This window comes from Pimephales promelas, chromosome 14, assembly GCF_988280905.1.
Source record: "Pimephales promelas chromosome 14, fPimPro1.hap1.1, whole genome shotgun sequence".
Classification (NCBI taxonomy): domain Eukaryota; kingdom Metazoa; phylum Chordata; class Actinopteri; order Cypriniformes; family Leuciscidae; genus Pimephales; species Pimephales promelas.
Genome location: NC_142782.1, coordinates 30,607,310 through 30,623,500, shown reverse-complemented (window position 1 = coordinate 30,623,500; position 16,191 = coordinate 30,607,310). Strand labels below are relative to the sequence as shown.

Here is a 16,191-nt window from a genome sequence, read left to right as displayed (position 1 = left end):
TTCATTCTAAAATCATACATTGATGCATCCTTAATTCTTTATTCCGTTTTCAGGTAGCATCACATTGTCATCTGGTACTGAAAAGTGCAAAATACTGGTATTGTACCATGGTACGTTTGACACCAACCCTAGTGTATGATAATTATCTACAAAATGACAGGATGCTTAACCCTTAGGTAATGCGTAATAACCCTTGCTTGATGTGAACACACTTTTTAAATGATTTTTAAATTGTAGAAGAAACCTCTGCCTAGCTTCAAGGCAGATAAATAGCATACAATCACAAATGTGATTTGTCTTTGCTCACTACATTACAGGAGACAAATATTAAAGATTCATAAATAAAGCGTCAAGGGTTTCAAGAGACTGACTATGTGTGGTACACTTGACTGGTTTAAAATGTCAGAGGCGTATTGATTTTGATGTCTAGCCATCACCTTCTTCATCTCTCACATAATAAGCTATTGCTTCCTACCCTGTCTGGTTTGAATAGATTTTTCATCAAAGATACATTACATCAGATTAAGATGTGTAATCATGTTAGACAGTTTCCCCAACACAGGCATTCCTGAAAAGTCTGCAACGCGTCACAATTAGGTCAATGGGAATCATGTCTAGTATCCACAAATTAGGTTTTCAGGAACAACAATAGAAATAAAATGGAAAACAGACTATAGACTGAAGGTCTGCAATTATGTGAGCATTAAATCTCTCTGTTACTGTACAGGTATCTATAATGACACTGATAAGCTTTAATAACATGATTTAAACAAGGACATGGGTCAACATGGAAATAACAATCAAATTAACCAATCAGATTTTAGGGTGCGAGGCTTCAAAAATATTATCAACCCATCTTTTATTTTTTTTAGGGCTTGGATATGGATAGGCACGATCCACCAACATAAAAAATTATGACCAATACCAATATACTGATAATTACATTAATGTTATAATCGGCAATGAGTAAAAGGATACAATTTTAAATGTATACTACTTTGTTACAATTAAAATGTAATAAAATGCTAAACTTTTGATTGCAAAAAAAAAACTTATTTAGAGCAAAAATAACTATATTGTGATATATATAGTTATTGTGAAATAAAATTACTCATATTTTGGTCAACCCTCAGCAGCGCAGTCTCATCCCAAGACGTCATATAACTGACGTCTTGGGACGTCTTTTGACCATAAGTCAACATCCGCCTTTTAAGGGTTATCGGATCCTAACCCTACCCCAGACCTAAACCTACCCCGTCACCTAACTGACGTTAAAGGTAAAGCATCAGTTGTATGACGGCCCAGGATCGTCAACCAACCGACGTGTAAGGGTACCCTAAAAAGGCAGATGTTGACGTATGGTCAAAAGACGTCAGTTATATGACGACTTGGGATGAGACTGTGTTACCCTCAGCAACCTCTTTGGGAAACCAAAGGAAACCATGCTTCAAGGAAAAAAAAAAAAGAGTTAAATCGTCACCATAATCTATTGCTGCCTATCACTTTAAGTTAAGTTATCAAAGACAGACAGAGAGAGTTCAATTCAAAGACTCACCGTATTAATACAAGGCAGCTCCTTGTTGAGCAACCACGGCAGAGACAGCTTTCCTTCCCCACGGTAACACGACTTGATCCTCTCTCGCATGGCCAGGTTAATCTGGTGCAGTGTGAAGAGGCACAGCACTGTTTCTCTTGGTGGGTTAGCCCTGTTCTTCTGCCCCTGGGAGAAGATCACGAACAGGACATCCTCATCCTCAGACAGGCCAAGAGCCTGGGCCAGAATCTTCCCAGGGCGGTGTTTGTAGGCAGCTTGAACAAGTCGGTATTCCACACCATCCTTGGTGCACCCAAGCGGGAACTCGACGTAAGAGTAGAACTCAGTGTCGTTGGAGCACATGCGGACGATTTTCGAGGTGAAGAACTTCTCGCCAGTCGCGTCCACCTGGGTGAGTTGGGTATCCAGTTGCAAAGTGAGGAAATAGATGTACGTACGGCTGGAGAACCCATAAACGTAGTAGATGTCAAACGCGGGATATTGAGACAGGGTGTCTGAAGGTATCTTTATTTGTGAAGACACAAACTCATCTTGGTAGACCAAGCTGAACATGTTCACACTCTCCTCATCGGCCACCAGTTTACGGCTGGATAGGGTTGGAAAATACTCAGATTTGCCATCGATGGCAGCACCGATAAAGAGGCGACTACCACCTTTCTTTTTCTTCTTCAAGTCTCCGTCATCGTCGCCCACCACGACTCCAGCCATCCCATCTGACTCTTTGGCTCCCGAGAGGTAGTGTTCTTTACGGTGGTGCGGTTCACCGAGCTTGAAGAGATCTTCCAGCCGCAGGAACTGGCACACGCCCTGCCAGATGCTTCCACAGGCCACCAGGCGGTTGCCAGCGTAATCAACCAGCAGCAATTTGTTGACGTTGTCTGTGGATTCCAGATTCTGCTTGCAGGCTCGTACATTGGGGGGCGGGTAGCACTTGGCATTGTCGTCCACGGGACCCGTCTGGTGCGAACGTAGTTCGGTCAGATTGGCGAAGAGCTTGTAGACTCGGTTTATCGCGCCGACAAACACCTCGCCAGACTTGCGGTGCACCGTGAGGTGCGTGAGGCTCGTGTCTTTAACCCTGAAACTTCCGGTGACTTCAGGGTGTTCCGTAGGAGTCATGGGAAACGCCATGATGGTCCCGGTCAAAACAGAGACGGCAAATACCAGCAGCCAAAAGGACCTCATGATTCCAATCCTTCAATCGTGGGGGGAATGAGACGAAGCTCTTCCCTCAAGCTTATTCCAGGCTTTTTCTTCTTTTGCTGTCTCAGTGGTTCATGTCTACAATGAAAGGGAGAGAAACGAGAAGAAAATGGATTATGCAGGCAAAGCAATGTCTTATCTTTAAAAGTTTAATTGCATTAAAGGGGTCATCACACTTTAAGATTTGACTTTTTACCCCAAGGCAATGTTTTTTGCAACCACACTCTGAACCTTATAATCAAACATTCTGTTTCTTGCTGGTTTGCAATATAGTATAATATAGTGAGTGCTGACTCAGTCTTCAATAACAACCTCTTTCTAAAGCTGTAATACCTATCAGGATCACAAAACAACCAACGCTAAAAGAAATCAAGCAATTGATCATGCAATGATCATGCATCTAGTAACAATACACTTCATCTACTTCTTTGGAAGGATATGCAAAGCTTCTAGTGTTCTACAAAACCACAAACAAGTTTGCCAGATTTTCCCACATTTTACTGCGAATCCATGTAGCTCAATCAACCAAGTCTACCATTGTCTACCATAAAACATCCAACTTCCTCTGTATTACCACAACCGTGATCAGACGAGCCAAGTTTCTGAACATTGAAAATGCACTGTGTAAATGTGAATAGTCATGTGATGCAACTAGTATTCATCTGTCTTGTACACATGTACAAGGGGTGTTTGTGGTAAGCAGGGCAGGGCAGAGAGTCGTGGGAATGGTGCCAGTGGCGTGAGTGTTAATGAGCGTCACCTACGCGCCACACTGGTCTCGAGTCTCAGGTGAAGCTCTGGAAATATAAAAGGAGGCGTGAAAGGAGAGAGGACAAGACCTGGGGCCGGTTTCACAAAGATTGACTTTGAGTATGACTTAGATATAGTAGATAGTCAGACTTCAGATAGATATCTAAATCAGACTGTTGCACAAAGCACTTAAGACTCTGACTATCTTAAAGGGATACTCCACTTTTTTTTGGAAATAGGCTCATTTTACAACTCCCCCAGAGTTAAACAGTGGAGTTTTACTGTTTTCGAATCCATTCAGCCGATTCTCTGTTATTCAGAAGAATATCAGTAACCAGACAGTTTCTGGTCTCATTGACTTCCATATACTAAAGTAGTCAATGAGACCAGAAACTGTCTGGTTACTGATATTCTTCTAAATATCAGAAAATCAGCTGAATGGATTCGAAAACGGTAAAACTTGACTGTTTAACTCTGGGGGAATTGTAAAATGAGCCTATTTCCAAAAAAAGTGGAGTATCCCTTTAAGTAGGACTACACTACAATGCTTTGTGGGTAAAATAAGACACATTTCAAAACAAAAAACATGGCAGAAAGAGTAAGCACATTCAACCGCTCAGTGCGGTTTACCCCAGCGGAAAATATGTGTTTATTGGAGGAGTATAACAGTTACAAGGACTTTTTACTTGGGAAATTTAGCGGAGATGTAGTAACAAGAATGTAGTAACAAGAAGAAAAGTTTAATTTGGAAAAAGATTGCTACGACAGTATCTGTATTGCTACCGGTCTCGTATCTTCACAGTCGTCGCTCTTCCTTTATGCTTCCGCTCCTCCGAGAGAGATACGAGAGCGGTGGGTCTCACAGGTGTCGCTCATTATCACTCACGCCACCGGCCTCGCGTCGTTCTCACGTCCCTCGAGTCTCGACCTCATCCTGCTCGCCACAGACAGTTAACAGCGTTAATCCGACCGTTGAGCGGAGCGTTAAAGGCGTTCAGAAAATATACAAAGATATATTTCCAGTAGGTTACTGCGGCCCCTGAAAACTCTTTCCCTTCTCATAGCTCTCTCCATAACATCGTCATCAAACCACAAATTATGAGCCATTTTCGCTTTTCTTTAGGCTGTTTAATGTAAATGATTATTACTGCTGGTTGCCAAGGTAACAGAGTCTTAGACCTAAGTTAGCCTGGGGGTAAGCTGTCTAAATTAAGTTGGCCTTTATTTTTGTGTAACAGTCTAAACTAGTCTACATTAAACTAGTCTGAGAGCTAATTTTAGACTTGTCTAACACTATAGACTGGTCTAAAATAGCTTTATGAAACGGCCCCATGACTTTCAGCTGGTCGTCAACTCCTGTTATCCTTCTGAAGCGCCTCCGTGGGACTCAAGACAGACGTGGCGGTCATTAAAATTAACGTTCACTAACGTTCCCACAGCTCTAAGCCAAAGCGTTCTTGGAGTTTCTTACCGGGGATAAAGATTTCTAGTGCGATGAAGATTGACAACTGCCGATTTTAAAACCCAACAATCAGAATTTCATCACTTCTCCCTGAGACTCAATCCATCCCTGCCATTTGGAGGCATTAGTGACTCAGAGTGGACTGTGAGCCAGTGCGTGACAGCTGGGTGAGGGGATTTTGGGGGTATGTATTGATCGAGTGGCTTCTGTTGGTGCCAAGCCTTGTCACTCCTACTCCTTTCACTCAATGGATTGCTAATAAACCTTTATGGTCATTGCAAGCACTAATCCCAAGCAAGCGCATTTGTTAATTAGGAAGCACCCCTTAACCAGACAGCAAAAACAGGGATGGGGAATAAGGAATTTAATGATTCTGGTTCAGATTCAGATTACACTAAGTGATTCTGGCTCATTATGATTTGGAGAAGAAAACGATGGACAGTAGAAACCCTCTTCAAAGGCCAGTTGTCAAATATAATGCAATAATGCTGGGTTCCCACACCAATACTTTTTCACGACCTTTTCAAACAATTGTGATTATTGACGAAGTATTTAAAAAAATGATTCAAATTACAATCAATTTGCTAATGTATCATTCAGAGCAATTTGCGAACTGGTTTGACCAAATAATTCAAAAATCCAAATTGTGGTTACAAATCAGGCTGTGGCTTCAGAGCTAAATTTCTGCCAATTAAATATCATAGAACAATTTACATTAATTTTAGAAACTCTATGATTTTATTCCTTTCCATAACTTTCAAGGCCAGGAAAATTCAATTTTAAAATTGCTTGATACGTTTATCCATGTTTTCAATGCCCCTGGAAAACCCTCATGCCATGAAAATCATTCACTTCCAGTATCAGAGCTCCAGACTAACATTTGAATAAAATAGCACATCTAGCCCACAAATACACCAATTCATTTTCAGAGTAGAAATAAACTAAATGTCTGGTCTGAATAGAACACATATACAAAAGACCAAGCATAAATTGATCAATACAATATTATAGAAATAACCATTAAAGATTTGTTCTTATACACCACAAGTTAAACAAGATTTCATCTTTAATATGAATGAGTATGAATAAATAATTTTTACTTTTAAACTTTTAAAGTTGCATTTGTTTGGTACTTTGTTCAATCTCAAAAAACAATATTATTGAAAACATAATTGAAAGTCAACAGTAAATTGCAAACATTACATTTTGCTGCAAGTGTTTTGTTACACTATAATTACTAAAACTGAAACTAAATATAGAAAAACTAAATATAAATGTGTTCAAAAAATAAAAATTAAACAATTAATGAAACTAACTGAAACTAAACTGAAATTTATAGGAAATTTGAAAATAATATTCAAATAAAAACTCATTTAAAAATGCTAAACTTTTATAACCATGGTGCTGCGCAGCTCAAACGAGAAGTGGTTTCGTTCCGCTTTAGTTTGCGGCTCAATCTTTTTCATATGCAACAGAAATTCAGTTGGGCAAATTGGAACCAGTGCGACCTCTAACAAAACTTAGTCGCACCGGCAAGAAAAAAAGACCATTTGGTTGCAGTCTATAGCCCTGAGTATTTCAAATAAAAAAGGAACTAGTTCTGAATAAGAACCTTTCGCGATTTTTAAACCTGAGCAAGTCACAAGACGACAGAGAGAAGACAGTAAAAACACAGCAAGAGGTTGTAGCACCATTTCATTCACTCTGAAAATTGAACAAGCGGTTTGCAGATCAAACACGTCGTTCGTTTGTTCAATCACTGCTTCCCCCCACTGGGCAGAACAGCAGGAATGAAAGAGGTCTGCATGGCTTCTGCTGTCTGTCTCCCTTTCTTTCGGTCTTTCTCTCCAAAGAGAAGGGAAGGGAAGGGTCAGGAAGGGCCGCATTAAGCACAAACGGGCGGAATAAGGCTTCACTTCAACCACAACCTAAGCACTACAGTTTTTCTGCATGTGGCAGGACTAAAGAGTCTTGCTTAAATTTGTCTCTGCATGGAAAACATGTGCTCCAGCTATACTGCCACATTTCTTTTATTGAAGTTTAAATACTGGTAGCGATAGAATAACACATCACAATTTCTAATTCTCACTATACAGTATAGTTACTTTAGGTTCAATTAATGAAAAAGCAGGTCATCTAAAGCACAAATCTCCCGTTGGATAAAAGCAAAGCAAATCGCATAACAATAACAACATCTGAAGGATGATTTGCCATAGCCTATATTAAAGGGAAAAATGAAAATTAAGTCATTAATTACTCATTAAAGGTCTTACGGGGTTGGTACAGCATAGGGGTGAGTAATTAATGACTTAATTTTCTTTTTTGGGTGAACTATCCCTTTAAATCACACACAAAAAAATTGCATGTTTCAGATATTTACCTTGACGCCATGTAATAAAGCGCACCTTTGAAAGATTCCTCTAAATTTAACATGGCAAGCAAAGCTGGAAGAATCACTGCAGCCTTTCAGGTTCCTAAAATCTGAAATCCTTGCTCATTGTATTATAATGATGTATTGTAATACATTCCCTGATTTGCAGGAGAAGCTATTGAACAGCAATCACACTAATTTGATTAGCACAGTGGAAGCCGGCTGGTGCCAGTGCAAAAGCTGAATGCCTAAGCAGAATGCTTGAAACCCAGAAAATACAGACAGAGAGAGAAAGTCACATAAGCGTCAGGGGGTATATCTGCTCAGATCTAAGCATTACTGTACATCTTAATAGCAGCAAATTAGGCAGATCATAGTCTTTACAGCTGTTTTCATAATGCTAAACACACAACGGGTGGCCACGGAACACTGCAAACATTAAATATATCAATAAATGAATTCATTTCCCATCAAAACAGAGCACAGATAAAGCAAACACACAATCTGCAAGAAATAAGGCGGCACCGGAAGCATTAGCGTCCATCAGTTGAGTTGCCAAATCTATGACCCAAAATAAATATATGTGTAAGAGTGTTTATGCGCTCTGCAATTTTTCAAGACCATCAATATTTCTGACAAACGCCCCCCTGTGACCTTTCTGCCCGTCCTGAACTGTAAACAAGAAGCCGGGTGGAATCCTGATGAGACGAGCGGCGCCGTGCCCATAAAACAACCCGCTCCAGTACGTGCCCGTGTGTTTGCTTTTCTTGATGGCACAGGTGAAATGGACTCATCTGTTAGCTTTGTTTTTCAACACTAATTTTAACCCTCTTCATCACTGGTGAATTGGCACATCAATCAGTTGTGGAGAAATAATGGACAATTTCAGATTGAGCCCTCGAGTCCAACGGCACAAAACTCAGTGAAAGCGGGTAGAGAGGGCCGCAACGATCTAGAGCAATATGAGAGCTCGTGGTTAGTGGTTCGGGAAAGAGAGAGAATCACACGATCACCTGACACGCTACAGTCGGGGTGAAGCGAGTGCCGTGAAGTATCAATAACACAGAAAATATTCATTTATTTCCTTTCAGGAAAACGGCTTCGAGACGGTTCAAGTTCTGAGACATGTCTGCTGTGCTTTGGCAAATTCACTAAATGATTTTAAATGACACAGGCAGGTAATAACCCATAGAAATATTTACCAGGGAAATCACAGTCTCTGTCAAAACAACCAAAAAAGCACCAATGGAGAGAAAATAAATTGATACAAGGATCTAAAGCAGGGTTTTTCAAAACTGTGGTCAGATGTTATATGGTAAATCGTTGAATGGGAGAAAACTGAGTAACAGTTTATTTTAAGGTGATGTAGTTAAGGTAATGTTATTACTATAGTAGTAATTTAAAAGTCTGAACATGCAATACAGATACGGATTTAACTACTGTGACTTAAAAAATATCTTAAAATTAAATAAAACCACTTTTCCTAAAGTACAACACAGTCTTTTCAATGAATGATATTTGCATTCATTGAAACACTCATTCATTTTAACAGGTTAATAGATGTTTTCTTCGGGAGTATATGGGTTTGTACATTTTTTTCCATTCTAAATTCTAAATGAATGCATTACAATTTAACTAAACCCATCATATTGTAGTCGACTTAATCTACTGTAGATTCAGTCGACTAAAATCATATTGAATTTCGTCGACTAAAACTACAAGACTAAAACAATTCAGATGACTAAAATATGACTAAAAGTAAATGGCATTGTTTTAGTCAAAAGACTAAAACTAAATAAAAATTTGCAGTCAAAATTAGTAGTAATAGTAAATAAATTATGCATAAACTATAGTCCAAACTCCAAACCAAACTGTACATTTGGTTAATTAATATTACTCAGTACTTATTTGAGAAAGTACACTGTAACATCACCTTAAAATAAAGTGTAACCAAAAACTGCTCAAGTTTTTGTCATGTGAACATTCACCCAAAAGAGAGAGAGAGAGAGAGAGAGAGAGAGAGAGAGAGAGAGAAATACATCACTAGTCCATCTAATCAAGGACTCACAACAGCATCCTCTTCTCCTCACTTCTGTAATGAGGGTCAACAGCTCTTGATTACAAAGAAGACGAAGAAAAAAAATGCTATTTCACGGGATTGGACACATGATATCACACATGGATGAATCCACACTGGGACCGATCAGTCTAAGTGGGAAGCATAAACGTATATCTCCATTTTTTCCTGAATTTTTCTTCCCATTTTCCATGTAAAAGAACACACCAACCACAACCCATTCACATAATTATATATATATATATATATATATATATTTAAAAAAAAATATATACCATTATATATATATACCAAATATACCATTAACAACTAGTTCGACACACATGCATGACACTTAAAATTTCCGACATATTACTAAATAAACATGAGTCGTCTGTGAATAACTAAATCCACTAAATCAATATCAGACAAAATGAGAAAGTCTCGCTGTGGACTGTGACAGATTTATGTTCAAAGATATGAAAATGATCAATGTATTGACTTCTAAATCCACTTTTTGAAATGTCAATTCAACGCTTTCCTCTGCCACATTCATTTAGGTGATTTTTCTCCGAAAATATTGATATATGTGATTAACTGTAATTTAATTTGATGAATTAGCTGGCTTATTATCCAATTCATTTAATCAAAGATTTGAATTGATTGACAACCCAAATATAAAACAAAACCATTGTCAAAAGTGGAACAAATGCCTTCATATTAAAGGCAGACTGTTCAAACCTTCCTCCCATGCCTCTTATTCTCTACACAAATATTGTTTCAAATGAAAAAAAGAGCAAAGTAAAATAAAGCCCAAGTCATCTGATATAACTGACAGCGCTCGAGGCAAATATCATACGCTGTATCTGTTGGCAAGACGCTGCCGTGGCCATAAGCGATTCTGTCCTCGACTGACCACAATATCAACAACGGGCCGAACCCTCCACACATACGATCCTCGAAATAATTCGGCATCACATATATAATGCACTTCTCTTCTGAGGGTCCTAACCTTCAGCATTATGAGCTCTCAGGGTCACACGAGGCGGCTGAGGCACCTCCATGTGTCCTCCGATTGTTTCCTCTTTTTGTTATTTTAGTTTTGAGTCTCATCCTGTTGGAGGCCGGGGTCAAATATTTTGTTACGTTCTCTCTTTCACTCCTGAAATGATTTTCTATGCAGGGGGAAAAAAAGCATAAGAAATATATTTGTAGCACTACCGCTATTGAAAGTGCGGTATAACTAAAACGAGATTTACTGACTTACTAACCCAAGTCAAACAAAGTGCAGCTGCAAATTTCTAGATTATGGTTTTGATATTAATATATATGGTCTATGATATTAAATATGACTCGGGTCACCAATAGTCAGCCAGGCAAAAATCTCAAACACAAAAAGTTATTACCCTTATGAGGAAAGGAAATATAAAACTTTGAATGTAAGAAAGCATGCAGTCAGTTCAACAGTTTATAATGTGTTTTTAACATTATTTAACACAAATTTTAGGGTTTGTTGTTGTTGTACAAGAAAAGACATTTTTAATATTGTAATTAAACAGTCAACATTTGGGTACACATCAACACAACCCAATCTGCCTCATTTTCATTCTCAAAACATTAAATATGGCATCTACACTGTAAAAAATAATCCTGATTTTAACGGTAAAAGACGATGTAAAAATGCTACAGTGCAAAACTGTTAATTGGTTAACAGAAAGTTGATTGTTGGTTGTCAGTGTATTACAATGGTACAAAACAAATATCAATTTATCAAATGGTTGGTAAATCAACATTTTATCAGAAAGTAAAATACTATTTATTACTGTAAATTTTAAGCTAAATCTGTAAAACCATAAACATTCCTACCGTATTTTTTACGGTAAAGTTCTGGCAACCACAGCTACCGTTTTTTTACCGTAAAAATTACAGTTTTAATTTTTTACAGTGATGACTAACTATAAGAAATGGATGGGCGATGCTGTCACAATTATTTTCTGGCAGGATCACGATGTTATCACGATTCCTTTTCATGTTGTTTTTAAAGACTATTTTGCAAGTCACTGAACAATACAGCTAAACTAATGTCCAAAATAAAACCGTAAGTTTTACGGTGAAAAAACGGCAGCTGTGATTGCCAGAACTTTACGGTAAAACATACGGTAGCAACGTTATTGGTTTTACAGACTTAACTTAAAATTTACAGTAATAAACCGTATTTCATTATCTGATATAATGTTAATTTACCAACCTATTGAAGTATTGATATTTTGTACCATTGTATTTTACTGACAACCAACAATCATCAGTCACATGATCAATCAAAGCTCATCACAAACAGCTCTTCCACATGAAGATTTATATATAAAGAAGAAGCACAGTGTAATTCACACAAATATTAAACACCATCATGGTAACACACATGAAATAAAAAAAAATCCAACAAACATTAATTTAACAACTTTAAACTTAACATAAAACTCTAATGTACATAACTGATTAGAAAAAAAAAACAAGAAAACTACGAAGAATATTTCAACAAAAATACAAAAAAATGTGACGTGTAACGCAGGGAATTATTGGAATGTCAATTTACGGTTTCTCACTGTATTATACAATGAGTTGTTAATTAATTATAATTATACAATGAGTTGTTCTTTTTCAATTTCAAAAACTGTTTATTTAACGGTATTTTACAGTAAAATTACATTAAATGTACCATGAGATCTATCACAGTTATTTACCGTATATAGTACGGAAACTTAAACCAATTAACAATTTTGCACTGTAGCATTTTTACCGTTAAAATCACGATTTTTTTTTTTTAACAGTGTAGCCTTACACAACTAGAGCTGCACGATTCTGGATAAATTGAGAATCAAGAGTTTGTGGTTTCAAACAGAGATCTGATTCTCCAGAACAGAAAACTAAACAAAATCACAGTAGAAGGCAAAAATTATTTATACGCGCTGTAAAAGACTGCACTAACAAAATGACTTCAGACAAACCATAAAGGCTATGTTTTTATTTGATCTGTCAGTAGCCTATTCTTGTCTCTTACCGGACTGTCTGAAATCCATATTTAGCTCCGCATAGCCCATCATAAAACAAAGCAACTCTTTTTTTCATGAGCTTCCTCTGTTTCTCTGACTGAAAAAGTAACTGTATTGTGCTAAAGCTCCTCAGGGCCAATTTTTGGTGGCATATTTGTAGAAATTATCATTATTTTCCAAAATGTGATGTAAATATGATAAACCTGTTGACTGAAATGTTCTTTAGGGAACCAAAAACGGTTCACTGAAACCCCCCTTTTGGAAAACTTTATTTCTTAAAGTGAGTTATCAACAAGATCTCCAAATACTAATCAAAGAACAGGACACTTCCACCTTTAGCATTTCAAACCAAACCTTAATCCAATATTACGAGACAAATCCACTGGCCTAAAGCAAAGCATTCGCATTGGAAAGGCAGCAGGCAGAGAGAGAGAGAGAGCGAGAGAGCGAGAGAGCTTGAGAACAGACAGTAGCTATTGTTCAGCGATTAGCACAAGCCGTGACTCCACATGGCAGTTGTACTCATGGCTTACTCACACTCACAGGATGAGCGCACTGTTTTATTCTACACAACCAACTCACTCAAGGATGCACGGCCGCTTGCTGACATCACAAGGCCGGAGTACGCAGGACAGTAACCTTGCTCTGAGGCGAGCGAATCACAGCGCAGATTTACAGTTCAGATTTATCCTCAGGTGCTCGGCCGGTGGTAATCAAACAGACAGCTAAATAGCATGTGTGTTGATGAAAGAGGGCAGAGGGCGACGTCTGCTGTGTAGATATAGAGATGATCACAGCCTGCACAAGGTCAGCACAACTGTACTTCAATTGACGAGGACGGGTTATTCATTAACCAGCACTGATCTCATCAACGCAACATCATCTAATAATGCAGCAAGAAAAATAGACTTATTTTCTTTGGATGGACTAGCGAAGTAGGCATCCATTTAGGCTGCTTAAACACATTCATCGGGCTTGTTTTGAATTCAGTGGGTGTTTGTTTCAGTTCTGGGGGTAAAAACATGTGGCCTATAATTCATCTACACATGTACGTGAGCAGAAACGCCAGGTAACGTGGGATGCCTATAGGTTCACGTACTAGAGCCATAACAGCAGACAGTCGTCTCCTCGCTTGCAAACAACTTTCTATTTTTACATCAGTGGCCAATTTGTTCGGTTAATGCGCTGATTGAGTTTATTTATGGAGGTATTTCCAGCCTAAATCAATCCATTTAGGTTCGCTACACTGCAGTTTCATCTATCCTAAAGAAAATGTAATTTCACAGAGGAGCCAATCGAGCAAAACACCGAATGAATATGGAAACTTTAATATTGTTCAGTCTCCATTTAAACCAGATTACAAAACAAAATGCATTTTGGACTATTGGAAATACATACGCATCGATTACGTGCATTTGTATCCATGTAAAATATTTATAGAGATATTAATAGAGGGAGAGAAATTGAATATGTAATACATACATGCATACATGCATATACACATTAAATACATATATATATAAATATATATATATATATATATATATATATATATATATAAAAACACACATATACATACAAAGTGTGTCACAAACATACCGGTACACACATATATATAGTATACATACATACATACATACATATAATAATATAAACAATCAACATTTTTATTTTTTAATTCTGTGTGACTATATATATATATATATATATATATATATATATAATTGTAAAGATACATACATTATATATATAGTAAAAAAATAAATATACATACATTATGCATACATATAATTGTACATATATATATATATATATATATATATAGTCACACAGAATTAAAAAATAAAAATGTTGATTGTTTATATCATATATAGCTAATATAAACAATCATTTAAAATATGTATATAAATAATGTTAATTTATGTAAATAATAAATACTTTATTATTATTATTATTTTTATTCATTTTGTTATTATTTTTTTACATTTAATTTACTTATATTTTCATTTTCCCATGCAGATAATCCATCATTTCCGCAAAGCATATATTCCGATGTAAAGATTCGAGATTGTTTTCGGCGTTGTGTTAAAACATCGTTTTCTCGGTCCCTTTCTCCACAGCACCTAACATTCTCCAGCGGAGCTCAACCTAATCTCACACCGGGTGAGAGCATCCCTGATCCGGCTACTGCAGGCAGCCACAGCCCCTCTCCTCTCCACCCAGACGTGGAGCAAACTGCCACCAAAGGCTTTGAATGATCAGATTTGCTACAGACCCATCATCAAGTGAATCTTACTGAGACTATCTCAATGCATCAATTACCCATGCAAGAAAATAAACGAAATCAATGCGCAAATTAAGCAATACATTTGATTTTAGTTTAGGCTTTAATAGGTGGAACAACATTTGGGTCATTTGCCTAGAGGAAAACAATATTTCAGTCATGTGACTGTTACAGATGTGACAGACAAACAGATTGAGTGCGCACGATAACACCTTTTTCCATACATCTATTTAATCTGCCTGCCTTAAAAAACTAAAACAACGTTATTTTCTCTCATTGTGAGCCCTGATTGTGGTGCGTACTGTTTATCTAAAGCAACTTTCCTTCCGAAATGTCAATATGCATTATATCCATGCACAACCACCAACAGGCAAGACTGAAATAATTATTTATTGTGATTTGGCTTCTAGAAACAGTCAAGTCATTTTAATGCATTTAATGCACAGCACAAATGCACGGGTATTTTACCTCCTTTTTAGCTAAACACTGGTTTTAATGCCCCCTTTGTTCTTGCTGGCTTTATTGACCACATCCATCAGGATCCTTTCCACACATCAGTTTAACCATCTATTCTCTCATCCACGAGATAGCATTGTTTTTTTTAATAGTAAAAGAAGCATGCGTTACATCTCCAGATCATGCGATTTCAGTACAATAAAGCCATGCATCAGAATGAATCATTCGCGCGAATGTGTATCACTCGTACCTGTGTTCAAAGTGCAACAGTTACATCCACGGTTGGGTTTTGTAGAGCCTCTCGGTGCTTATCGCAAGCGGATTTGGAGATATCGCTTATTTTCCAGTGCAAAACGCCCGTGTGAAACCGTAAATAAGCTCAACGCGTCGATGGCATGGTATTCTCCAGTCCGTACCTCAAGAAAGCGTCGCGCTTTACTTTACAAGCGTGGAGTCGGAGCTATCGCTTTAAAATGGAACGTACCACTCGGACACTAGGGGTGCGCGTGGACGCGTTTGCAACGGATTTGTGTTTTCAGGGGACTTGGTATAACCCAGACAGACATTGATTGAGTTTAATGTACATTTTCATTCTAAAACACAGCGGAATATCATCTCATTATTTAAGAAATGTGTAAATATTTTTACAGTATTGTTGTCAATCATACCTGTCATAATGAATGGCATCATCCCGCCCTTCATCTAGGATTCTCTAACTACCCAGATGTTGAGTAGACTGTAAAAACAGACGGATATGTCTGGATTACAACAATTAAGGTCATGATGCTGGGAGATGAGAAATTGGTTGCATCTTTTTGCTAATAAATGCACACTAATCGTTTAATCTTCCAGTCAACAAAAGCAAAAAGTAATGATATCTCATCTAAAAAAAAAAAAGAAGATTCCACAGTGAAAATATCAATTTCTCTTCCCTGTTCTGCTCTCATGAAATCAAATTCGGACTTCTGTGACTTTTAGTCAATGTTTATTAGTTTTGAGGTCAT

The 16,191-nt window shown here is 37.5% G+C and overlaps 1 protein-coding gene across 1 annotated transcript in view; it reads right to left on the bottom strand.

The window, feature by feature from the left end:
- The window catches only part of plxna3 (plexin A3), a 180,585-nt gene extending 164,949 nt beyond the window's left edge, over positions 1-15,636 (bottom strand). The window contains exons 1-2 of the mRNA XM_039665519.2: positions 15,438-15,636; positions 1,556-2,836 (exon numbers count right to left, since the gene is read on the bottom strand). Coding sequence (XP_039521453.1) covers positions 1,556-2,740 — 1,185 coding nt within the window. The 5' untranslated portion in view covers positions 2,741-2,836; positions 15,438-15,636. The remainder of the gene's footprint in view (positions 1-1,555; positions 2,837-15,437) is intronic.
- Positions 15,637-16,191: the final 555 nt, after the last annotated feature.